This window comes from Colletes latitarsis, chromosome 10 (genome assembly GCF_051014445.1).
Source record: "Colletes latitarsis isolate SP2378_abdomen chromosome 10, iyColLati1, whole genome shotgun sequence".
In the NCBI taxonomy this organism is placed as follows: domain Eukaryota; kingdom Metazoa; phylum Arthropoda; class Insecta; order Hymenoptera; family Colletidae; genus Colletes; species Colletes latitarsis.
Window position 1 is genome coordinate 8560285 of NC_135143.1, and position 27026 is coordinate 8587310.

The 27026-nt window shown below is 34.5% G+C and overlaps 3 protein-coding genes across 6 annotated transcripts; 2 read left to right on the forward strand and 1 right to left on the reverse strand.

Annotated features, from left to right (window-relative positions):
• The first annotated feature begins 1865 nt into the window (after positions 1–1865).
• Positions 1866–20299, forward strand: LOC143346661 (uncharacterized). Of its 4 annotated transcripts, none has more exons than XR_013080458.1 (6): positions 1866–2032; positions 2329–2573; positions 2899–3276; positions 3359–3553; positions 18220–18924; positions 20085–20299. XR_013080458.1 is itself a non-coding variant. In XM_076774977.1 (5 exons), exons 1-5 carry the CDS (start codon positions 1992–1994, stop codon positions 18342–18344), a joined length of 984 nt encoding a protein of 327 aa, XP_076631092.1. In that variant the 5' UTR covers positions 1866–1991; the 3' UTR covers positions 18345–18940. The 4 variants fall into 4 exon arrangements, 1 of the variants encoding a protein (XP_076631092.1); XR_013080459.1 differs by lacking the exon at positions 20085–20299 and having other exon boundaries at positions 18220–18634; positions 18719–18940; XR_013080460.1 differs by lacking the exon at positions 20085–20299 and having other exon boundaries at positions 18220–18630; positions 18719–18940.
• On the reverse strand, positions 3666–9897 carry LOC143346663 (uncharacterized). Its single transcript, XM_076774978.1, has 4 exons — positions 9708–9897; positions 4633–4974; positions 4333–4553; positions 3666–4255 (listed from the first exon to the last, which is right to left on the reverse strand). The coding sequence occupies exons 2-4, from the start codon at positions 4857–4859 to the stop codon at positions 4080–4082; spliced, it is 624 nt and encodes a 207-aa protein (XP_076631093.1). The 5' UTR covers positions 4860–4974; positions 9708–9897; the 3' UTR covers positions 3666–4079.
• A 245-nt stretch (positions 20300–20544) lies between the features above and the next one.
• LOC143347202 (radial spoke head 1 homolog) lies at positions 20545–24204 on the forward strand. Its single transcript, XM_076776199.1, has 6 exons — positions 20545–20709; positions 21330–21549; positions 22357–22583; positions 22994–23110; positions 23344–23490; positions 24049–24204. Exons 1-6 carry the CDS (start codon positions 20650–20652, stop codon positions 24202–24204), a joined length of 927 nt encoding a protein of 308 aa, XP_076632314.1. The 5' UTR covers positions 20545–20649.
• Positions 24205–27026: the final 2822 nt, after the last annotated feature.

Here is a 27026-nt window from a genome sequence, read left to right on the forward strand (position 1 = left end):
CTGCTGACCACTGCTGACCACCGCTTATATTTCTGGCAACGTACAACGATTACTACTGGCTACTGTCAGCCTCTGCTGACCTCTGCCAGCATCTCCCGACCTAAGCTGGCCTCTGCCAACATCTCCCGACGTCAGCTGACCATCGCTGACCATCGCTGACCACTGCTGACCGTTGCTGACAAATTGTGACACGATGTAATATAATATAATATGTTTATTTGTATTAAAGTGTTGTATAATGTAAATCTATGACAATAAATGATATAATTTCAAAGAATTCTATGTATTCTCATCATTTTTGACTCCTCTTTCCCTCTCCAAATTTCCTGCCGCCAAGAATTTCTGCTAATTCCTGGAAATGGCGTCATATCTAAGAATTCCTGAAAATTCTCGGATCCCTGAAACTTACCGGTGCCCCTGAAACTTCTCAGAATCCCTGAAATTTCCAAGAAGTTTCAGGCAGCGGCTACAATTCCGGCCTGAATTTTTCAGCAAAAATTATGTAATATTACGTAATATTACGTAATATTATGTAACATTACGTAATAGCTCTTTAAAATTTTTCGCGGCCGGAATTTTTCGGCAAAAATTACGTAATAGCTCTTTAACATTTCTCCGGCCGGAATTTTTCGGCAAAAATTATGTAATGTTACGTAATATTACGTAATAGCACTTTAAAATTTTTGCCGAAAAATTCAGGGAATGATTTCGATAGAAAAAGAAGGGCAAAAATGATGAGAACACATAGAATTCTTTGAAATTATATCATTTATTGCCATAGATTTACATTATACAACACTTTAATACATATAAACATATTATATTATATTACATCGCGTCACAATTTGTCAGCAACGGTCAGCAGTGGTCAGCGATGGTCAGCTGACGTCGGGAGATGTTGGCAGAGGTCAGCAGAGGGTGGCAGTAGCCAGTAGTAATCGTTGTACGTTGCCAGAAATATAAGCGGTGGTCAGCAGAGGCCAGCAGTGGCAAGCAGAGATCACCAGGGGCGAATAGTAGCAAGTAGTAATTGTTATACGATGTCAGCAGCGGTCAGCAGCGGTCAGCAGAGACGAGCAGAGGCATGCAGTGGCAAGCAGAGATCAGCAGGGGCGAACAGTAGCATGTAGTAATTGTTATACGATGTCAGAAGCATCAGGGGTGGTCAGCAGTATTTAGCGGAGGCCAGCAAAGGCATACACAGGCAAGCAGAAACCTGCAAAGGCAAGCAGAGACTTGTAGGGGCATGCAGTAGTAAGTATTAATCGTTATACATTATCAGAAATACCTGCAGTGGTCAGTAGCGTTCGGCAGAGGCCAGGAAAGTTCAGCAGAGACAAGCACACGCTGACAGAGATCAGCAAAGACCAACAGAGGTTAGCAGAAGTCAGTAGTAATCGTTATAGGTTGTCAGAAATATAAGCGGTGGTCAGCAGAGTCCAGCAGAGGCAAGCAGTAATCAGGAGCAGTCAGTAACAGTCGCTGTATGGTGTCAAAAGTTGTCGGGAGTTCTGTACTTTTGTCAGCACTGGTCATCAGAGGTCATCAGAGGCAAATAGAAACCAGGAGTAATTTGCAGAGTTCAGTAATGAACTCTAGAAAAGGCAAGTAAAAATACCTGGGCAGTCGAGATTCCAAATCGTATGCCGTAGACGGGAGGTCGGTTTTCAGTTGTTAAGAGCGAGAAGGCAAATATGAGCCTTTCTCTCTCGACTCCCACGAGGCGGACCGAAATTACTTCGGGCAGCTTCGGAATAATCGAGAAAGAGGGCATGTGTCAGTTTGTCTTTGTCGACTTTCCGAAACTCTACGAGCTCACGTACGCATGATCTGGTATGCGTGAGTAGGACACCGGGTGCTGAATCTGGCATCTTTGGGTAGTTCGGTAGTTCATGCTAATGCATTTTGAGAGTTGTGTTCTGTGTCAAGTAATTTATTAGATAATAAACTTATACTTATTGAGAAAGTTATAAAATAATAAAAGTATCAAAATGGAGGAAAAACTACGCCAAATGGAAGATGAAATGAACAGGTATTGCATGATTACAAATCATATAAATATTCTAACCTCTACGGACTTTTTATTTCATTATTTCTTTTAAATTTATGCATGTGTTTCTATTAGCACATAATACATTTCATTGCAACTATCATATTTTTAAAAGTATTGTCTCAATTATTGTCTATACAGTAAATTATGTTAAATGGTTCATCTCTTAGAAAGTAAATAAATTAATAAAAATTCATATATAAGTAATCATATTATCGAAAACATGTCTGTGAAACATGAGCAATTTTAATTAAGTCTAAGTTTAAATAATTTTTTAGATTTGAGGCTGAAATTGGTAGTCAATTAGTCACACCAATGGTAAGGCCTGTAATCGGTGCAAATACATATAATCAAGTAGCTAGACAATTGGAACAACATGAACTTCCAACAACTGTTGTTGCTGCTGCAGCGGCTACGTTAGCTTTTCCTTCTATGATAGGATTTCCACCTCCACCGCCTCCACCACCACCACCACCACCGCCACCACCACCAATGTTAATACCACAGCAAGTATCAAGACAAGGTAATTAATCGTAGAATATGTTATTATCAGGGTTGTGTGGGATTATCAAAAATTTCAGGTCGGGATAAATCAAAAAATTTTCGTATCTTGAAAAAGTGCCCAAGATTTTCGACGATATTCAGGAGACAGTTCGGGAAAATTCACGAAAATTTGAAATAAAAGATTTTATACTCGTTATTTCCTTGATTTATTATTTTCACTCCATCTTTTACAATTTTTTAAATTCTTAATAATTTTTTTCGAGATCCTGCATACCCCTGGTTAATATGTGAAAGCTATATTTAATTGCGATACATTTATTACAAACAACTATTATTTATTATAGGTACGGTTTCTTCTATTACAACATATTCATCACCCGCACAGATAAGTAATCCGTATTTACCAAACATGGTGGACACGTGTTTAACCGCTACTCCGAAAACATACGAATCTGCATCTGCACCAATGATTCATCCAGAAATTATTGAACAGATTATCAATACAAAAATCCCCGAAGATGACAGCAAAAAGAAGCCAAAGGTGAAAGGTGTTAGCACAGCGGCAGAATTAGCAATTAGTCAAGGAAAGGCTAGTTCTATAATGGCAAATGCTAGTGCTGAAGAAACTCATCCAAAGGGTAAAGGAAAGAAAAATAAGAAAATCGTACGAATGGCTGGCGGACAGATATGGGAGGATCCTTCTCTATTGGAGTGGGACGAAGGTTATTAATTTAGTTACATTTATATTATTTATAAGTTTTATTTCATTTTAAACATATTGTACAATTTTTTTTGTATGTGCAGATGATTTCCGAATATTTTGTGGAGACTTAGGAAACGACGTCACGGACGAAATGTTAGTAAGAGTGTTTGGTAAATATCCAAGTTTTCAAAGAGCCAAAGTAGTCAGAGATAAAAGAACAAATAAAACGAAAGGATTCGGATTTGTATCGTTCAAGGATCCTCAAGACTTCATCAAGGCAATGAAAGAAATGAACGGTGAGTCGAAAAATAATCCGCTGTTACGATAATATAAATTAATTCTGTTTTATTCTAAATTTAAATACAAAGGGAAATTGATTTTCATTTTTCTAAGTTGGTATAGAATAAGTAAGCTTTTATGGAAAGTAAAAATTTATTTCGTTATGTTACTTTGAACTAAAAAAAAAGAGAGAAAATAGGTATAATTAAGAGATAGGTTCCATAGCTAGGATCGATGTTTAAATTAAATTTAAATATAGTCATTCCTCATTAACGATATTAACTAAATAGACTAAAATAAGTAATTTAAATAATATTTACAAAATGTTATAACAATGAATAATTTGAAAGAAAAAGAAAAAAAAAATAATCGTTTTATGGTGCAATTTATATTAATGAATACATTTTATTCAAATAGAGATTTTATTGGAGTATGTCACTGTTTTGAAATATGAAAATCATAATTTCTATGGGTACTTTATGTACCAAAATTATGAGATCGATATTCCATTTATATTGTAATATTTCAAGTGGTCGGTTCTCTTTATTTTCCAAATGGGCCCCATCCATATGATATGAATAACTGTGGTATTATTGAATATTGTCTTCTTGGCTGCGAAGGAGCACCATTGCGTATCGCGATGCGATAATTAGGGTGATCCACAGACGGTGCTGAAGTCTCAGCCGTTTTTGCCACCTGTTGTTGCTGTTGTGCAGTGCCTTAAATAGTATGCACGTTTATCTGTTGCAGCTCTTCTACGATTCGTATATCGATATTTTTTTACTGGCATAATTACCCCGATGACTGTGTTGATTCATATATAAAACAGAAAAGGGCATTCCAACAGCTCCCCTACTACGAGACATAAGTACATCCTTTTTCGACATTCCATTTCCAATTTTTTTGCTAATCGTTGACGATGACCGAACTCTCTTATCTACCGTCGGATCGTTATCGTTCCATGATTCTATTATTGTATTTGGATCCCCATGCAATGCTTCTCGTCGCATTTGCATTCTGAAAATCGTAAAAGTGTTATTTTACGATGTCGTACAGGATAAAATCAAATTACACATCGACTGAAAACAGTAAGTACTTCGGTAGTGGAAAGTCTCCTGGCAAAGTAGCGATATTTCCACGAACTTCTTGTACCGGTAGCCATTCCCAACAGCCTCCATTGGGCGAACACCCAGACGCGATTACAGTATCTAACGCATCCTGTTCCAATGTATTTTTCAAAGCGATCAAAGGTATACATTGACAGGACGCGAAGATAGAGACTAAAATAACGATTGCAAATAACATTTTTTCTGCGATTATCATTCAAATAACTTCTCGTTCGATATCGATTTCTCGTGTTCGTTCTACGTTTCTACTTCCGTGAAACGATTCGTAGTTTCAATACAGCGGCGTGGCGTTCCCTTTCTCTCCTTTGATTCTGAAAAGCATAAAATTCTAATTTATCTAATACCTTCTTTCTTTTTCTTTTTTCGTAGAGAATAAAGAGAGGTCGAATCGATAAAAAATTAAAATAAAAATATAACTGATCGGGCGACAAATTAAACAACGATCTTCCTATCGTTTGTTTGATCTAGCGTTAATTCGTGACTGCTGATCAATCAAAATGCGTCACGTTCGAACGACCCAATGACGATTATTAAACAGCTTGAAAATTCGTTGTTTGGCGACAGGCAAGCATATTGTTTACATTTTCGAGAAATTTCTGCAATGGGTACGCCTATTCATACAACATTCTGTGCTAAATTTAGCACGACGATATTCGCATACTTGCTAATTTTAGTGATCGTGGAATCAGGCTGCGATGGAAATAGATATTGTCATTCTTTGACAATGAAAATAGCGTGCGAACAATTTGAAGAACGCTGATCGATCGATATTTTGTATATTTTATATTTGCATTACGCTTGTATCATTAAGTACTCGCGTCGCAAATAAAATTGTTATAAATTACTTGTAAAATTCTGTTCGACTGGACGAAAGAGAACCATGAATGGGCGGTGTGGCGTTTAACGCGGTGAATAAAATTATTACAAAAATCGCGGTATGTGGCGAACAGTTTTTCAACTGAAATGGTAATGTCGAACGCGTCGACGCTTTTGATTTCATTATAGACTATTATTGCAACGCAAGCCAGGCAGAAAATATACATTTCCAGTTATGTAGGATTCGCGTTCTCTGCATTTTTACGGTAATTGCCGTTTGAATAAATTTGTACAATGTACGTACAATGTCTAACAAGGACGCGCAAGTATTATTTGGATCGACAATGGAGACAGAAAAAAGAATAGGATATCCCACGTGACAAAAGTTCTGTGCGCGCAAAGCCTTTTTATTTTCTAATTGCGTGGAATGTATTGTTTTAATTAGAAACTACGTGGGTTTTCTGGAGTCGTTAGTAATTTCTGAACAGATGTGTAAACTGACCGTAGGAACGTTAAATGTCTTGGTCTAAATTTTTTTAAACCGTTTCAATTTCATCAAACTTCGTGATTTGCGAAAATAATTTTTCTTTTGCAAACATGATACTTAAATTAAACGGGGAACAAATAGTTGAAAATTTACTTGCAAGATGGAACAAATATATCGAAGATGTAATTGATACGTTAATCATAATTTTATACACACTGTTTAACTCTTAAAAGACGTTCGTTAATTCTAGTTAAAAAATTAAATTTACTTTTCAAAGTATCTCTCGTTTTGAAGATTTGAATAATTGAGTACCTCGTTTTGAATAATTGAGGGGTAAAATTTAGAACGTTGATTAAGGTTAACGTTTGACGCGTAACTGTTAATAGGTTCAATTCAACCCTTAATTGGTACCGTGTATTTTCAAGGCGAAACTAGTATCATAATACCGAAAACTATACTTGAGTATAATAATTGTCTTTTATTTATGTGTCTGGTTCCATAAAATAATGGAGAACAATATTAGTTGTAAATAAGATAAATATAGTTGCTGGAGCGTCAAGACGTTCCATGGTACAAATTAAGGGTTAAACAATTAATGTACGAGTAAAAAAATTAATTCTGTCGTTTAGGAGTCATCAATAATTATGTCTACAATTATTCGAGTATGAAGTTTCTTTTAGAGAAAGTCTTTCAGTGATAATATTTAGAAGAGAATTCTATTCTGTTATTATTAATTATTTTTTGCATTGTTAATGGAGGTTGTGAGTAAATGCCAGGTTTGCGTTAATAGCAGAGGGAAATTGATTATTACTGCTATTATATGGAACGTTTAATTTTGTAATTTCCGCTATGTCGATAGGCAACTACTCTGAAATGTCTTATTGAGGAGTACCGAGGAGATCTAGTTTCAGTGTGTTCACGATATTATTATACAGGGTGTTCGGCTACCCTTGGGAAAAATTTTAATGGGGGATTCTAGAGGCCAAAATAAGACGAAAATCAAGAATACCAATTTGTTGATGGAGGCTTCGTTAAAAAGTTATTAACATTTAAAGTTCCGCCCGTACTGAATTTTTTTCTTGTAAATGCGCAAGATTTCGGGGGTATGTCTATTCACCAAAAATGACTGTAATTGACCCTCGCAATCGAAAATAATTTTTCCAGAACGATTTGAAATTTTTTTTTCCGTCGAAAAATTTCACACCTTCTCGAATTTTTTTCTAAAAAGTGGGTAGGATTTCGGGGGTACGTCTATTCACCAAAAATGATTGTAATTAACCTCCACATCCGAAAATAATTTTTCCAGGACGATTTGAAATTTTTGAATTTAATTGTTAATAACTTTTTAACGAAGCCTCTATCAACAAATTGGTATTCTTGATTTTCGTCTTATTTTGGCCTCTAGAATCCCCCATTAAAATTTTTCCCAGGAGTGGCTGAACACCCTGTATATGGTGTTTTTACAGTTTAACGAAGTGTGAATCTATGTTAAGTGTGTTTTGATTTTAAAAAGAAATAGTTTCCAAGATTCCAAATGCTTAGTATTATTAAAATAAAAAATTCATCAAGGGAGCTTGGGAAGGTAATGTATCTTTTGTTACTTTTTTAAAAGAAAGACTTTAGATTAAAAAATTTTGTTATATCGTAATTATTTTGTAAGTAAATTTTTCTTAACTAATTGAATTGTATGTGGGACGATGTAGTTTTATTTTTATTTTCATTGTGATGAAAAACCTTCTAACCGAAAAGGTCGGAATTAGTTTTTAACTCATTCAATTCCCTCCAATTTTCTTCATTAATCCATTTCCCTTTGTTGTGTATGCTACCATCGATTCGATAGTATTTTATTTTTTTCAAAATCACTGGGATCCGACTGCTTTGTATTGTTTCCTTTTTAATTGTACCTTGTCTCTCGATAAATTGGTTAGTTTAAATCAAAGGGAGCCGTTTAGAACAGAATCGAAAATATACCTCTAAATGTAGTATATTTTCATGCTCCAGTAATTATTTTAAGTGATAAAATAAAGTTTAAAAAGTAGAAATCAAATCAATCGAAATTGAGAAAAATCACTAAACCGGAGAATTATCTTGGATTGTAATATACAAATTTTTAGAAATGATTTTCAACATTACAAATATTTACAAGAGTAATAAAAAGTATATTGTTCATAGCACGCTAAAGTGCACGTATATTTAATGAATAATATTTTTATGTTTGTACAAAACAGTGTTACTTTACCATTTTCGATTTATCTTTTCACGTGGATTCACGTAAGTTCGGAACCACTCTGTACAAATGCTTCGGTTATGCATATAGAGGGTGGTCCACGCAACTTGTGCAGCTCTGTAATTTCCAAAATATGCGTTACACGAACAAATTTTGTGTACAAAAGTTGCATGGTTTAAAGGGATACATTACGTAGTATATTTATTTTTTTATGGGTGGAAACGTTTCGATGATTTGAAGATCAATCAATATGGAAGAATATCGAATTCTGAGTATAAAAGTATTGACCCTTATTAGCTCTAAACCTAAGAACTAACGAGTAATTTCACTTTGTTTCTTGATAATTTTCACTATTCTGCAGAAATCTGTGATAAGGTTGAGTCTCCAATTTGATATTACGTGAAGAAAATTGTCAGGAAATGAAGTGAAATTATTCGTTAGCTATTAGATTTAGTGCTAATAAAGGTCAATACTTTTTTACTTCAGAATTCGATATTCTTCCACATTTTCATACAAAAAATATAGTATTCTATTTAAAAAAACAAAGTTGACCTTCAAATCTCAAAAATGCCTCCACCTATAAAAAAAATAAATATACTACGTAATGTATCCCTTTAAACCATGCAACTTTTGTATACGAAATTGTTTTGTGTAACTCATGTTTTGGAAGTTACAGAGCTGCACATGTTGCGTGGACCACCCTGTATAAATCAATTTCACTTTCGAAATGTAATTTGTTTATCGTAAACAATTTTCTTTTTTCATTTTTTTATCTCTTTTCGACAATTACATAATTTTAATATTCCGATCAAGAGGATTTGACGGTTCCCTATAAATTGTTTGCTCAAACACTGTCGATGTTAGCTTTTTCAAAATTTCCTATCTGCTACTGAGAACACGTAACTTTTCAAAATCAAATATCAATCAAGCGGTCAAAATAACCCATTCGTAATTTTTGATAAAAATTGTAAAAAATTTACTCGACTGGATTTTTGAAAATTTAACGTAACTATCTATAAGAGAATTAATAAACATTTATTTCTATTCCATTATACATTTCTTCGCGTATCTAATAAATACACTATAATTGTCGGTAGCTCTAGTGTTAAAAAAAATCAGTTCTTTTGCGTTTTTCACAGTCGATTATTTTTTTTTTTCATCAATGGAGTAAAATTTGATATTACGTCTGCTCTTACTTTTTTCTTTGATGGACTTTTCATTTCTTACTACAATGCCTTACAAGAGAGCTGGAGCACGTATCAAAATGATAGATCATTTTAAAGAACTCAGAGATGTAATTCGAAGAACAAGTCATCACCATAAAATATCACTGAATTTTGAGTTGACCGATATATCCGATACAAAGAAAATTTCACCATATCGACCTAGATTATTACCGTTAGTTATAACAAGTAATCGTAATTATAAGAAAATCAGTTCTTTCGCGTTTTTCACCGTCGATTATTATTTCTCTTTTTATCAATGGAGTAAAAGAAAAAAAAAAAAAGACTCACCGTCGGAACACACACGATCGTCTGTTCGTTTCGTCGTCCTTTTGGTTCCTCGTAGAAACTCGTCGGGTGCACGTTTTCAGTTCTTGTCGAGTTCGAGTCGCAGGCTACGGAGCACTCGGACATCCGTTCCCCGTCAGGGTGGCTGTGACGGAGTGCGTTGCGACGTCGGTCGTCCCGCTACTCATTCAACAACCCCTACCCGAATCGTTCTTTCCCGTAACCCCTCCACTCGATGGTAGAGAGCCAATCGTGGACCACGTCTTCGATTGTCGGACGATCGCGCGTCGTTTTCCTCGCCGTTGGTAGTCATCGCGATCGTCATCGTCGTCGTCATCGTCGGTATCGTCGTCTTCGTCCCTGGTCCTCGCATTCTTCCGTCAATCGGTTTTTCTTCGCCACCGTTTCTGTGTCCCACTCGGTATGAATCCGAGTCGCACGAATTTTTGCGCGATCCACGCTGGCCACGCGGTGGGTGTTAAATAGCGCGCATATTTCCGTCGATATATTTATTGCACGTCGAGGGACACGTTCAATTACAAAACAAACATATTGTCTCTCAAGGTGCTCGTACATTGTACAGGGTGACGGTGAAACAGGGAACATGTTCTGTGTACGTAGTAACAAGCTCGTAGGAAGCACCATTGGAAAAGTCAGAGTTCTCAAAATCTCCATTTTTTCATATTTTTTGCGATCCCATCGCGCAGTGTAAATAGCCATGAAAATTTGGATTTAACTTCTTCTTTATAAGATTAAAATTCGGAAATTGTTTACGAGACAAAAACTTTGATGTTAGACAATTGTAAACTGAATAACTGAAAACTTGTCGTGGTACTTACTTTCGTAACTTCGCTAAAATTTACGAAGTTCAAATCTATACAAAGTTGTTTTACAGAGAAACATAATAAAACGCAGGTGAACTTCAATGCTGTCACGTCTATTGAATTTATTGTTTTAGTTTCACGGTTAAAAGTTCTGTCACCCATATATGGATGACGTGACAGTCAAAAATAAATTTTTTCTATCAGCTAGTCATTTTTTTACGAATGTAAAACCATCGTCAAAATTGTTTTATTGCTAGAACTACAAAAGACGCGTTTAGAGTATTAATACACCCCTGGGAAAAATTTCAATGGAAGATTCTAGAAGCCAAAATAAGACGAAAATCAAGAATATCAATTTTTTGACTGAGGCTTCATTAAAAAGTTATTAAAAAATTTCAAATCATACTAAAAAAATTATATTTAGTTATAGGGGTCAATTGTAATCATTCATGGTTATTACACATACCCTCGAAATCCTACGCATTTTCGAGAAAAAAATTTTTCGCCGAAAATCTAATGTAAGGCCAGAAATGCTTCCCTGAAATTTCATGCGAATCTTTAAAACATCATAACTTCTGAACGGATTGAAGGATTTTAATGTTTCAAAAAGCAATCAACGCGTATTTTAGTGAAGTATATGTAGAAATTCTAAAAATATTGGAAAAGTTGCCCCATGACCCCGTAAAATGAGAAAAACCCCATAAAAGTGGTTCAATTTTCAAACGGGCATAACTCCTACAATAGTAAATATATTTCAATGAAACTTTTTTTCTGAAGTAGAGCTCATGGGTACGTATAAAAAAGTATTAGACAACTTTTCCATACAGCGCCAACCAAATTCATTAAAAATGGAAAACGAATTTTTAAGAAAAATCGATAGGGGGTAGGTGCCTAAATTTTTCGACGAGAAAAAAAAAATTCAAATCGTTCTGGAAAAATTATTTTCGGTTGCGGGGGTCAATTATAATAATTTTTGGTGAATAGACCTACCCCCGAAATCTTACCCACCTTCTAGAAAAAAATTCAGTACGGGCGGAACTTTAAACGTTAATAACTTTTTAACGAAACCTCTATCAACAAATTAGTATTCTTGAGTTTCGTCTTATTTTGGCCTCTAGAAACTCCCATTAAAATTTTTCCCAGGTGTGGCCGAATACCTTGTATAGATGCGCTATACATATAGATACACTATTAGGCGTGAATTAATATTAGTAGTTTAAAAATTTTTTACGCCCATAGTAGTTACTAAAATATTTGCATTATCGACTTCCCAACCGCGGTGCAACAACGACCTTTTCTTACCTGTAATTTTTTCCCGTTGGAGTCTAAAATTAGATGAAATGATATTCGTTTAGCCTTTGTTTTGTCTGTTAATGGAGAAAAATAACTAAAATTAAAAAGAGAGGAAAATGGCCCGGAAATGTCACGAAGTCGAAGCTAATTGAAAAAAGAAAATTTAATGCAGAAAAAAAAGATGACAATCGGCTGAAGGAAAGCGAGGAAAACGGGAGGAAGTTAAGTAAATAATATAAAGGAGAGGTGCATGCAATACCATAATACAGATCAGGAAAACTTTAATTATTTCACGCGTGATATTTATAAAAATATGTTTTCAGTAAAAATGTTTTACCGATATTTTCTAGCAGTATTCATCATTTAACCAATTTGTTCTTCTGCAAGATTATTAATTATATACTATACATTTTTACAAAAAATTCAACTGTAATAGTAGAAAGTGCGGAGCATTGATTTCTCAATAATTACTACGTAGTTTTGTACATAAAAAAAAAATGGATTCAACTGTTATGAACATTTTTTTCGATATTTTTCACCGTTCCAGAAATATTTCACGAGAAAGAAAAATGTACACTTTGATCTCACATCCTCGAACCCACGATTCTGCACCAACGAAAAAAGTTCTTTGAATTATGCGATGTCATATATCTGCGTTGGTCAAATTTTTTTTTCACGAATAACGAATACAGATATCGGATCGATTCGTAAACTAATTTCGTTTATAAATTAGAATCTACCGACGTACTTTTTAAACCAGTATTCAGATGAGCAAAGCCCCGGGCAAAAAAACTAGTTTACGAGAGAATCTACCATTTTTATTCGTTATTTGAGAATAAAATTTGCCCGACTGTAACACGTGTATATGTCGAGGGGAAAAGTTTTGTCAACAGCGTGAGTTACGAAACGAGTTTGCCCCCTCTTTTTTTTAAGATAAAAAAACGAAATTGATCCCAGTTATATAGGGAGATGTTGATTGGATAGCCAAGTTAGGACATCTTTAGGAAGAGTAGATTCGTGCTTTACGATGGCAGGCAAGATCGATCGACAGAAACGAAGAAATACAGTTGAGAAGTACATAAGAAAGATAGTTGAGTTTTAAGAAATTGAATAGTACTCGTTTAATCATTTGATTCGTATAGTGGAAAAAATGACAAAATTCAACCAGTTATTTCAGAATCACTTTGTATAAGTTGCACATCACTGGATTGCAAAACGTGTGCGAGTTGCAGCCCAAGGCGTTTGTTTTAGTCGAGCAGCATACTCAACAGCTTACGAATACAATGATACGTAAGAAATTTACGTAATACGCTCCCGAAAACCTAGATTCGCATATTTTGTATAAAGTAGAAAATATATACTGTCGAGCGCGAGTCTTAATTTTTTTGTTTATTCTACTATCGATATTTTACATTGTTTTACAGTTACACTTTCTACCTGCTCCCATCCTGTTGTATTCTCTTTCTTTTACTAATTTTTCCTCTGCACGTTCTCACCAATTTACCAGCATCTCCTCGTATTTTTCCCCCGTTTTCGTCCTCATCTTATTCCTTTTTCCCTCTTTTCACCGCGTGACCCGGTGTTCTCTAAATCAACCCTAACGTCCATCTCATAAATTTTGTCCTGCAACCTTTCCACCTTACCTTTCCGCTCCATACAATTCGATGCTTCCAAGACTGTCAAAGAGCTTCATTTTCCTTGGTATTTGAATAATTTTATCTCCTATCTTTTCCATCTTACGTTCGTCCATTCTTCCTCTCTTTCTGAATATCATTACTCGATTTTTTTTTTCTTTTCTGCTTTCATCGTTTTTCCATTTTTGTCTTCATGTTTTGTCAAGAGACCCCTTTTGTCCTTACCAGCAGATATCTTAAATAAGATATTTCCTATTCTAAAGAGTTACGAAATCTTTAATAAAAATAGTTTACTCGTTTTACTCTGCTCTAGATAAATAATTTACGGAAACTTGATTATTTATGACAGTCATGCGATTATTGATCCTTCGTTGGAATACACTATTACTTATTAACAGAAATTAATACCCCTTTACATACTGTTTGGACTTATTTTGTTTTAGAATGGTACGTCCATCTAATTTATTAAAAATAAAAAAAGGTAAATATTGGATTATTATAAATATTATTGATATTAAGGTATAAAATATAATGCACTTTAGATCTTCATCCTGAGAAGGATCTATAGTACAAGTCGAAATTCGTGTTACAATGTTAAAATAATTTTCTTTGGTATTATTCTTCTTCGTGCTAAAAAATGTTTACACCAATAAAGCAATTACATTTTAATTAAAGTTGGACTATTTCGTCGGTTTGTCGAAGCACGTTATCAAAGCGTAAAAGTAGCTCTCAGGAATTTTCGAGTTTGTTAGAAGATTGATAAAAAAACGTCCAGAACGCTTTATATCGAAGTCCAATGCGATTACTTCAAATATTTTCTTTGAAATAAGAGTTCTGTAAAGAATCTTCAGCTTGTAACGAGAATTATTGGAAATTTGTAATTTTGGAACAACATCAGACATTTTCTAACAACGTTTAAAATCACATTGATTGCTAATTGGTTTATACATGTAAATAAGTTTTGACGTTTAAATTAATAAACCAATACATATATAAAAATTGACAGATGCATTTAGTGTAAACCATTTATTCAACCACTGTGAATAATTTTCAAATTTCTTGGGAATCACGGTGTACATACTTAAATCTGAAACTATACAGTACCTAATTAGAAAATATAACACGTTGTTATAACACTGTCAGTCTAAATCCGTAAAATTGTTTACGAGACTAAAACTTTCATTTTAGACGATTGTAAACTACACAATTTAAAACTTGTCGTAGTACTTACTTTCGTAACTTCACTAAAATTTATGAAGCCTATACAAATTTATTTTCTTTAACATTTCAACTTGAGAATTAATTGTTTCAGTTCCACTAAGCAGTCAAAGTGTTAAGTAACAGCTTAAAAAAAAAAAATGATTTATAAGAAACTTATAATTGTTGGTACAAGTTGTGTTCTTGAATCGGTCCCGTCGCCACCCATCGCTTATATGTGAATAGCGTCAGCTACAAGTGGCGCGTCGAGAATTCGGTCAGACGCAACAAGTAGTTGGAACGTACGTACGAACGGACGGCCACGTGTGAATTATATCTTCGAGAATCGATTCAGACGCTAACGCGTCGTAAGTCGGGGGAAAAGAAACGACGAACCTCTCGACCAAATTTCTCCGAAAAAACAAACTTCTGGAATTTATAGAAGAGTTCGAGAGTGGGTGGGTTAGAAGGTGACGCGTCGGAAAGGAAAGAGAAAAAGGTGAAAAATAGAATAACTAAAATCTTTAAACTTTGTCACTCTTATTTCCAACGGATCCGGATCATTCAGTTTGTGGCTTATACACGGTGACTCACAGGTTGCGTGCTCCGAAACGATTCGTCGTATAAATGTACCCTTCTCTTTTCGAATTTGAGAAATTCATTTTTAAACGAAATTGAATGACTTTTAAAGAAGAATTCAATTATCGCCTTTTGAATATATTTGAAAATTGTTTTAAAAATTTAAGTGGTTTCATAATTTTTGAGTGTAAATTATATAAAGTATATACATATATTGATATGCGTAAGGGCAAGTCACAGAAATGATGAGTCTTTGAACGGATATATGAGTGATTGTTTGAGGTATCTGTCTCGACGTCTCTCGTTGTCCCAGGTGTAACCTTGCAATTACATTGACCAAAATTACACAACTGATCCGTGACTTTACCTTTATTGCTAGGTATTTATATTAGCATATTTTTTAAAACTTCATTTTACTTTATTTTAGCAACTTGAAAATAAATAATTCAAATAAATATCGTTCCATTTAAAAAAGAGTTATTCTAATAACAAAAATAATATCTTCCATGTAAAAAAAACTCTTGGCCCTACTTTTTCCTCTTAATCATCCTTAGAAAAAGAATTTGTTGCCTATGACAAAATTAGCTCCCCCGGACCATTTAGCTTATGAAAAGAAAAAAAGGTCTATATCTTCAGTATGGTATCTAAGAAAACAGCTTACAACACTTTATTTGGACCACATGGGGTGTTTGAGAAATATGCGGTCGTATTTCAGAGGGTGAGTCAACGCGCTAAAAAAGGTAAAAAGTGTCGTACGAACGTAGGTTCTTGCATACTTAGTTTTCGAGTTAAGGATTATTTTAGAAAATGTTCGAAGCGCATTTTGGCCGGTTTCGCTGTATTAAAATTTTAATCCTGAAGGTAGTTCTGTATAGACCGGAACTGGCGATGGTCCAGTGGTGCTAAATTCGGCGGATGAGGAAGAATATCCCAACTTAAATAGCTCCCGGATTCTTTTTCTGACTTTGCAACGAGACATGCGGTCTCGCGTTATCCCGCCGAAACTCGGGAATTCGAGTCGCTTCTTTTTAATTACTATAATACATTTGTTTGCTCTAATTGCGAACAATATGTGCATGTCTCACAAAATTTACGAAAATTTTATTATACGCTTCATTTAATGGCCAACCACGTATCGTTGGAAACGTACTCGACGTATAAGTTGGATTACTACGTTAATAACTGGAATTATGAGCGAAAGTTAATTTGTAATTCTGCTATTCTAAATTAATTACAGATACCTATTGTTCTATTACAGTGAGTTTAAAATATAAAAATTTTATTTGCCTTCAACCACTCCCTTTGTATTCGTCTTAAACAAATTAGTATTACAAACTCTATCGTATTAAGCTACGCTGTGTCGTTAGTGACTGCTTGTCGTCGCGTTTCGTGTTTCCAAAAGGGACGGAAGGTGATAAAAAAAGATCGAGGCGTGGGCGATTGAGAAAGAGGTAGGAATTCTTGATTCTTCCGAGGTCGTGTGCCTCTGCGAGATATCCACTTTTATTGATGCATCTCGCGGAATATTTTTAGATCCTCTGTTGCACTGTTCTTTGATAGCTAATTTCTTAGAACAAGCATCGTTCGTCGCGTACAATGTTAGCCAATTAACGCTAGAACTCGAAACGAATTAAATAAAAATCACTTGCAATCATTTTGCTCACCTTCGTATTACGACACGTTCTTATCAGTATTTCGTCCAATCTTCAATCCAGATTTTCATTCTGAAAGTATAAAAGCTCTTGTTACACGTTGGAACAAATGCATCTAATGCAATAGAGGTTATTTTAATAAAATAAATACATTTTAGATTAACATTAACGTTTACAAGCCTGTGTTCAAAATCGCAATTAATTTCTGGAAAATTTAATAACATATGCATATCAATATCGAACTAATATCATACTGGAATTGACATATTCGGTTCCCTAGATTAACGAGGGTTTTAGTTAAACGCTAATTGCAATTTTAAGTTAATCGATCAATTACGATTGAATTTCGTGTTTTCTAGGAGCGTTAATATATTATTGAACATTAACTTATAACAGTAATGCAGTTAATTCTTGGCTATTTCACAAAGTCTATCAGTTACTTTGATGCTATGACATAAAACAAACGTAGCAGAACTTCGTGGATGTGCTCGAAACGAGGGAGAGTAATTACAACAACGCGTGGGTGGGTCCTATCATTCAAGAAAACAATGAAACGAACCTTGAAGTAGTACACTTTGAATATCCACCGTTATCGAAGGCAATATTACCCTTCTGTCAAGATTTTTACGCACGATCGAGGGTGCCTGAGATCGTAATTTGTTTTTTGTGAAAACCACTCGACGAAGGGTTTATTTATCTTTCTTCCGTGGTCCAAGATATCGTTTCCCCGTGTGCATGATCCCCGAATTTATTTCGAAAGTTGGCCCTCGTCGAACGCGAGAATCGGAATAAATTTTACACCGAAAAATTAATCTACCGTGCGCCTATAAATACGCGTTGTTCGAGATAATTTCTAAACAGTATTTTCGTAATTTTCTCTTTCATCTTTCGAGATCATATTAACAACACTTTGCGTGGTTTTTTTTTTTAAATTAAAAACTTTGTTTTTGTTCCCGTACCACGAATAAATAAAACAGATAAATTGCCCAGCCAATGATCCTTTTCTTAAAAGAGTTGGTATGGATCTGTTTAACTTTGATCGAACATCTATTATACGTTTTTAGCCTTCGAAAAGCCTACGTCTAAGCAAATATTACTCGACAGTGTTCATATTCTCTTTACCGATGATAATACATTATTCATAATCCTGATTTTTCTTTCTCCCTACGATACATCTTCCATAATAATAAATAACAAATTAAGACGATTCAGCGCAAACGTGTTAATTTACATGATTTTAGCAACCACAGAAAATTTTACAGTGAATTATTATAATTTTGTCTAGTAAATTGCGCGACAAGGAATAATTTAAATTAAAAATGTTTGTATGTTTTAGGACGATACGTTGGTTCGCGACCTATAAAGCTGCGGAAAAGCTCGTGGAAGCAACGGAATTTGGAGACAGTGAGGAAGAAAGAAAAGGAAAAACAGGCGTTGATCGGTTTGTTGACGGGTCGGTGACGTGGCTTCGTTCTTTCCCTCGTCCACGTTGTCGTATAGATAACATACCTGCGATCGTTGGTTCTGTTAAAACAGTTGCTGCAAAGCATTCGTACACCCGGCATAGAAAATCTTTCCTTATTAAAAACGAGTTTTCCAAAGCAAACTGCATTCTATCAATCGCAGACAAAGTTTCTTTTTGCGCCGGTTGTACACGAACAATTTCCTTTACGGCGAAAGCTTGACAACTAGCTGAATGTTGTTATTAATACAAATCAATATATCCAGCGTCTGCGAGTTTTGTCATGTAGGTACGAAGATACGATTGGCTAATATGTAAAAATATATACAATAAGTGCAAATAAATTCTTATCGTGTATTACCGTATATTATAGTTAAGGCGTGAAATGCAGCGAGCATATATGTATCTCCAAAAATGTGTAAAATATAAATAACATTACTATTTTGTTTCGCTAAGAAAAAGACAAAAACATTGAGCACGATAATAATAAAGAGCTTTCTACCAGATCGAACATAAAACCAGAAAAGAATCGCACATTATAATTCTACTGTGATGCTGCAGACACGTTGGATCGATTAGGTAAATGGGTATTTATTTTTAATTGTTGAAGCTTGATTCCTTAAAGTATTTAATAACGATCGGTTTAATCAAATACAGGGTACTCGGCCACACCTGAGAAAAATTTTAATGGGAGATTCTAGAGGCCAAAATAAGACGAAAATCAAGAATACTAATTTGTTGATGGAGGCTTAGTTGAAAAGTTATTAACGTTTAAAGTTCCGCCCGTATTGAATTTTTTTTCTAGAAAATGGATAGGATTTTGGGGGTAGGTCTATTCACCAAAAATTATTGTAATTGATCCCCGCAACCAAAAATAATTTTTTTAAAACGATTTGAAATTTTTTAGTTTCACCGAAAAATTTAGGCAACTACCCCCTGTCGATTTTTCTTAAAAATTCGTTTTTCATTTTTCATAAATTTGATTGGCGCTGTATGGAAAAGTTGTTTAGTACTTTTTTGTAGGTATCCATGAGCTCTACTTTCAGACGAAATTTTAATGAGATCCATTGATTATTGTAGGAGTTATAGCCGTTTGAAAATTGGGCCACTTTTATGGGGTTTTTCTCATTTTACGGGGTCAAGGAGTAACTTTTCCAATATTTTTAGAATTTCTACATATACTTCACTAAAATACGCGTTGATTGCTTTTTGAAACATTAAAATCCTTCAATCCGTTCAGAAGTTATGATGTTTTAAAGATTCGCATAAAATTTCAGGGGAGCATTTCTGGCCTTACGCTAGATTTTCGGTAAAGAATTTTTTTCTCGAAAACGCGTAGGAATTTCGGGGTATGTGTAATAGCCATAAATGATTGTAATTGACCCCTGTAACTAAATATAATTTTTTTAATATGATTTGAAATTTTTTAATTTCGTCTAAAAATTGCAGTACCTACTCGAATTTTTTTCTCGAAACTGGGTAGGATTTTAAGGGTATGTATATTCACCAAAAGTTATTGTAATTGACTCCCGCAAGCAAAAATAATCTTTTCAGGATGATTTGAAATTTTTTAATTTCATTTTGTAATAACTTTTTAACGAAGCCTCAGTCAAGAAATTGATATTTTTGATTTCCGTCTTATTTTGGCCTCTGGAATCTTCCATTGAAATTTTTCCCAGGGGTGGCCAAACACTCAGTATAGTTAACACTGAAACGAGAAAATTTTTTTTCTTGCATAGCAAACCAACCAGTGGCTGGCAAGAATTGGAGCGAGCGAGGAAACAATAGTCAGCGAGTAATACCAGTCAGTGAAATATTTAAAATATGGCTTTCTTTTACACCAATCGGTATTGTGTTGTCCGTTACTCTCAATCCAATCAATTAATACCGAGTAATTCGCAATTGCTTCATTCATCCGTCCTATTACGTTTTACAAGAGGTAGAAATTGTTTTTATGATTACCCTTAAATAAAAGATATTGTAATAATAATTATTGGTAACTTCAAAATTGTATTTCTCTAATACAAACTAATAATAAAACAAGACACATATCAACCTCATAATTTTGAAACAACAGTTTAAAGGTTTGGGCGTTAAGGGATTAATTTAGAAGAAATCGTGCAACCGTAACAAAGAGTAATTGCTAAATCTAGTTTTTAATGCAACTATCCAATAAAATTTTATTGAAATAATAATTCAAAGGCAGTAAGTTATTCGTATCGACTCGAATAATCGATTATGTGATGTTTGAACATTCTATTTGAGTATTCGTAAAATATAACAAAGCGTCTTTTTAAAATAGAAATGTCAGAGTTTCCACCGATCGTAGGTGAACGCGGAGAAGAAGAAGTAAATCCACTCGGGGTGAGCGTTTCTCTTTCATGTTCTGAAATAATTGGCTCAATTCGTCTTTGATATTACAGTTACTAACCTCAATAATCCTTTCTGACGAATTTGAACCTTTTCCATATAACGGGTAAATTTTAATTACAAAAGTGAGATTTAATCTTATCGCGAAGGCGACGTGTTTCCAACTTTGAGGGCGCAGACTGTTTTTATAAAAGCTCGTTAAATACATTCTTTGCATCCGTTTTTCTTCTGTGAATGCAAAGGAAAATATGAAAGGCACGCAAGAATTTTAAAAATATGTAAATCTGTTTCTTATCTCTCGTGGAAATGTATCAAAAAATGACAGTTTTTACGTCAGCATTCTTAGCTTCGTTATTTTTTCTTTAGCAAAGGAAGCTAAGTCTAATTAATATGGTTGACAAAATTTCCATATAACTGTTATAATCGATGATAGTTTTTTTAAGAACAGGCGAGGAGTTTTCACAATTTTAACAATCGTGATTTGACTCACTGATTTTAAAGATTATCCGTGGGACGATAGAATACATCTTTCTAATAATGCATGGGAAATATTAACCGTAATTAGTACATTGAATTAAACAAGTTTTATCGTTAATGTCGAATGAATATTGAAGGTGTACGAAGGTGAAAGAAACGATAAAGGAGATAGACATGGACAGGGTAAAGCTTTGCTCCCCAATGGCGACATGTACGTCGGTCAGTACTGCAAAGGATTGAGGCACGGCAAAGGACTTTATGTGTTCAAAATCGGTGCTAGATACGACGGCGAATGGAGGCACGGTGTGAAATATGGTCAAGGAACTTTTTGGTATCCCGATGGAACACGATATGAGGGTATGAAACCAATGTACGAAAATAGAATCCGATCCAAACTCGGAAACGTCGTAAAGCGGTTGAGAAGATATACAATAATCTATAACACCGAAACGAGTTAAAACAATCATTTTTATAATTAATTTATTAAATTAAAATTCTATTCGAAACAAATTAGATCGGTCAGAAAATACCAAAATTAATCGGTAATCGGACTGGTGAAAATCATAATAAAACAAAACAATATTATGTTTTATTTATCGCGTTCGTAACATTCGAAACCTAAATATAACATGAAGAGATGTGGTAAAAGATTGAAGAAGAACTAAATATACAGTAACGAGCAAAATTGAACACAAAAACGACATTTTAACAAAAATAATTTTTCATTCAATATTTGCATATAGAATACAAAAAAGACAAAATACATAATGTTATCTAAAATTAAAAAACCGATTACACAAAAAAAAATTATACGAAGCGAAATAATAATGATATCAGAAATGTTAAATTTGTTTTGAAAAGCCAAAAGATTGTAGATAATACTAATTATTTTGTTTTTTTTTTGTATTTTACATGCAAATATAGAATAAAAAATTATTTTTGTTAAAATGTATGCGTATTTAGTTTTGCTCCTTACTGTAGATGAGCCTTTATAGCGTAGAGATGGTCCTAAGAAAGATAATTCTGTATTTGTGGTCGTACTTGTTTATTAAAGTTTCAAACGACCTATGTTTATATAACATTTTTTTTTTTTTTAATCCTACATTGGCAAACTTAGGCTATTAAAGCCTGTGGACACCCTGTAGACAACTGCATTTTTCACAGGGGAGTGGAAGAGAGATATGAAACACGGTTTCGGTGTATATTATTACGTAAATAACGACGTTTACGAAGGCTCGTGGAAGAAGAATTTTCGACACGGTATGGGATCTTACTTGTACGCTGACACGAACACCAAATTTATGGGTACATGGATCGTGGATCGTATGCAAGGACCCGGGCAATTGATTCATCCCCGGCACCGATTCCACGGATTTTGGGAATTAAATTTGGTGAACTAATTACGAAAGGTTCCGATAGGCTCATTGCAAGCCAAATCGGACACTTTTCGAAACAACGTTTCGGGCTCGACTGAAATTTCAATATGTTGTAATGTTTAGCGATGTTTTAAAACAGGATTCGAAGGAGTTTTAAACATTTTTTAAATTGCTAATTTCACAACTACTTCTTGTAAACTGTTCCGCCCACAAAATATATTTTAACAAGAGCGGTAGCGAATTTTTCATAGTGCATTGAAACATTTTTCAAAATGCTGAAAAAAGCATATCTAAGTTTCAATCAAATTCAATACGTTACTCCAAAAATTGTCCGATTTGGGACGGGGTGACCCAATAACTAACGAAGGTTGGAAAAAATAGGCAGAACTATAGAAATACATTATTGACAAACAGCATAATTACAGCCTTATGGTCGGGGTTGCTTCACTTTCGAAAATGCTTGCATGCAACATGGACACTATGTACATGTTGAAGACGTGGAATTCGATGAAACGCAGGATGAAACCACGGAGGTAAAAATTGTGATGTAAAATATCGATTTTGATTAGCATGCTACATGATAATTGCAAATAGAAAATAACGTTGAATTTTCTTTTTAAATGTTTGAATTTTATATCCTTAAATCACACGTTTTAAAACATTTTTTTTTATGCATTAAAAATGGTGTGCTACTTCACATTACCAGTAGATCTTGCATAGAAAGATCCAGTGACTATTTATAATATACCTTAGAACGAATTATATCGCTTTGTAGGAAATAACAAAAGATGTAAAAAGTGAAGCATTGGAATTGGAACCGCTTCCTTTGAAAAAAGGCATTATTCCATTATGGCGCGCACGTTGTATCACACCATATAATCCTGATCTGTTACCACCAGAACCAGTTCCTTTGCAAGAGGAGGTAATACACAATATACTTGAGTGTTTTCAATTTCGTAGGTAAACCTGTATGTGTTTGTTGGTAAAAAACATATCAAATATACGCTTATTGTAGGTGATGTTAATAGTTGTTTTAATATATACTAAAAAGTTCATTGATTATCAACTACCAAAAACAGGAAGCTCGTATTATTACCCAGAAGTGAAAACATTTAATATTACTTAGTGTCTGAAATAAATATTGGAAAACTATCCGACGATATCCGGTTTTGCAGTTCGACAAATTTGTTCGGACGTCCAGAATATTACGCAAAACGGAAGTGGATGAGATGAGCGATCTAAATTGATTGCTTTCAGTTTAATGAGAACTTCCGGTTCCTTCCATTCCGATTTGACAGAGCTTTAACTATGTATTCATTAATAAAATTACGATATCCGTATCAAAATCTCTTTTGCTTTATCTATCGCGTCCTTTCTTGTATAATCGAATAATCCAATGAGTTATCTTCGTTGATAGTAATCAATAAGCATAATCTTTTATTACATTAAAGCATTCATTATCATTTTTTCATATTTTCAGGATTCTCTGGAGTCTATTGTAGAAAAATGTTCAGAAGAATTGATAGAAAGAGAACAATACTTAAAGTATCCTGGAGAGTATCATGGAGAAGGCGAAGAGTATTACGAAAAGAACGATCATGTTAGACCGTCTATCGAAACAATTTATGAGATATGATGTCCGATAAAACAATTAATACTTTTTTCATTGTATTAAATTTTGAACAATTTACTTATAAGTTTAATAAACGTGACTGAATAATCAATTGAGGAAATAAATGTTCCACAGCTTATCAACTTTTTAATAAATTATTTGCAATAAGTGTTTAATGAAATATGATTGATATACTTTAATAGAGGGAAAGGAAGAATACATTCAACTTTTAGTGTGGCGTGAAAAAGGTTAATAAACATTAAACCGAAGATTCAATTAGAAGTGTGGGATTATTAAAAATTCTCAAACATTATTGGGAACATTCCTAGCAAACGGACCGTTCACTGATCGGTGTGAGTTATATGTCATTCGATTCGTCTAATTCAATACATTATTAATATGCATTTCATTATTTGCGGAAATTCGTTATTCTTGTTTAAACTTGTCGTAAAGTTGCAGTAAAAACGTAAGGTTAAGTATATTTTGACAGGTTCACAGGTCATCGAATGACATATAACTCACCCCGATCGGTGAACGGTGCGTTTGCTAGGAATATACTCATTATTGTATATAAAAGCTGCATGTAAAATAGGAGCTTTTTATTAGAAACTTCATTTTACTTCATCGATTTAAGTAATTCAATTGGCTGCAGTTCTCAAGATCACCGTTCTTTAAACGAAGAGGTCGCTCAAATCCACTGGATTTTTTACCAGGTCGGTATTTCAATGCGTGTGACACCACAGACGTGGTATACGAGTAGACCTTTCACCACAGACAAGGTATACGAGTAGATCTTTCACCCAATGTATTTTTTCGATCCATATTTCTGGGGCTCTAGAGCCCCATTACTATTTTCGTGTCACTCGCAACATTACCAACAGATTTAAAACTGAATTTCAATCCCTTCTCCATAGTTAACTCGCATGTATTTACGCACACGTTACAACTGTCTGCCCATCAATACTAATTCAGTGAATAGTTTCTCAACTGTCGAGGGCACTAAAATCACTTCCGAATTTTTTGCTTGGTATGGCAATTGACACGTATTAACAAAAATTAACGAATAGAAAATGAGTAATACTACAGATACGGAGGTTATACATATGTGTCTTGATAAATCTAAAAATTGATTTATAACAGTGTTATCAGATGGCAGACCGGTGTCCAGAGTAAGCTTACCCCTCCATTTACACCAATCCACAGCCATGTGTACGTGAGCTTAGGTGCTTTGGACAGCTTCGGGAATTCAAGTAAGAAGGCGAATGTGAGTCTTTCTTACTTTCGAAACAGCTGAAATCCGATTTGTGTCAACCTGCATACGATTTTGAGTCTCAACTGGTCAGACATTTTTATTTTCTAACCCATGTATACCTATTGCACATAAACGAGGTAAAGAATAGACCTATCGTTAGTGGGATGAACGCTATCGCTGTACCATGAGTGTCTTACAACATGAGATACATCCCAAAGTGGAATAAAATGTTAAAAAGATCATGCATCAAATTGTAAGGGGATCCTTGTAAGGAGGTTTTAATTTTCGTAATGGTTTTAATGGATCGATGATCAACAATGACTAACTTATGACTTATGGTCACTGGTGGTCAACAGTGAGGTTGACATTAAGGTCAGCGGTCCAGTGAAGATTCAGAAATGGTCAAGAGGTGGGACCAATCGAAATAGTGTTGTTCTCTAGACCAAGCGGTTCCTCACTCTTCCCGTTGACACTGTCTCCCCACTCTTCGACTTCCCCACTCGAAGACTACCGCTGGACAAATTCTTCAGTACCCCTGGAGCATCCAGGGGAATCGGGTCTCGCGGGCCTAAGCCAGGCCATTCGTGGAGCGTTGACCACTGGGGACCAGGACTGACCAGGACTGACCAGAACTGACCAGAACTGACCACTACTGACCAGTGCTGATACGACTACTGACCATTACTGACCACTGCTGACCACTACTGACCAGTGCCGGACCGTGATGACCACTGGTAAGAACTATTTAAAATTGCTCTCCCCACTTCTATTTTGTCGTTTGATACCAATTCAACGTTATGGAACTGTCTAACGCTTTTGCTAAATTACGAATCGTTTCTTATGTTACAGCTGGACCTCTGGTGCTGCTTCCTTGGTAATGGTAACTAATGCTCAACAAGTAGTAAGCCCACTTTACTTATTTATATTATTATCACAAAATTGACCAGTTTATTTTATTTGTTTGGACATAATTCAGTGTTGTTTGACTGTCCGGTTTTATCTGGTTATTATGTTTTCCTCCTCTATTTCTACTTCTGCCTTATTTTTTGAATTGGCATAATTGTGTTGAATCATGTACCATTTTCATTTGCATATTATTTTATGGAATTTGTTTGTATATTATTTTATGGATTTTGATGTCACTAATTTGAATAAGATTTTTATTCTTGTTCTATTCCGCTAAGATATTTTGTTTAATTCTTGGATATTTTCATTCTTTGATTTCATCGTTGGATTTTCAATTCTGCTCAATCTTTGTTTCTGTTCGTCTTCGTTCGTATGGTTCTTCAGATAATTTTTGTAATCGTTTGCTATTTTACTTCGACATTATACCGTGAATGTTTATCTCTCGTTAAGCAAGTATAGGTAGAATACTTTGTTTGTATCATATGTAAATTTTGTACATTTCCTTAGGTAGGTCTAACATCGAGAATCTTATAGATTCTCACTTTTCGGTACATCAGCACGACAAATTATTCCATCGCTTTGTCTAGTTTGCATGGTGTTTATTAAATTTCCTTTCACATGTCACTAATATGGGTATCAATTTTAGTTTCAGATTATTCGCAGGGACATCGAGGGAGTACGCCACATC

Coding starts and splice junctions, on each gene's coding strand:
- LOC143346661 (XM_076774977.1), top strand. CDS start 1,992: ATGGAGGAAAAACTACGCCAAATGGAAGATGAAATGAACAG. Junction 2,574..2,898: donor ACAGCAAGTATCAAGACAAG/GTAATTAATCGT, acceptor TATTTATTATAG/GTACGGTTTCTTCTATTACA. Junction 3,277..3,358: donor TCTATTGGAGTGGGACGAAG/GTTATTAATTTA, acceptor TTGTATGTGCAG/ATGATTTCCGAATATTTTGT.
- LOC143346663 (XM_076774978.1), bottom strand. CDS start 4,859: ATGATAATCGCAGAAAAAATGTTATTTGCAATCGTTATTTTAGTCTCT. Junction 4,554..4,632: donor GGAGACTTTCCACTACCGAA/GTACTTACTGTT, acceptor TACGATTTTCAG/AATGCAAATGCGACGAGAAG. Junction 4,256..4,332: donor GAATCAACACAGTCATCGGG/GTAATTATGCCA, acceptor ATACTATTTAAG/GCACTGCACAACAGCAACAA.
- LOC143347202 (XM_076776199.1), top strand. CDS start 20,650: ATGTCAGAGTTTCCACCGATCGTAGGTGAACGCGGAGAAGAAGAAGTA. Junction 20,710..21,329: donor AAGAAGTAAATCCACTCGGG/GTGAGCGTTTCT, acceptor TGAATATTGAAG/GTGTACGAAGGTGAAAGAAA. Junction 23,111..23,343: donor AAACCACGGAGGTAAAAATT/GTGATGTAAAAT, acceptor ATCGCTTTGTAG/GAAATAACAAAAGATGTAAA.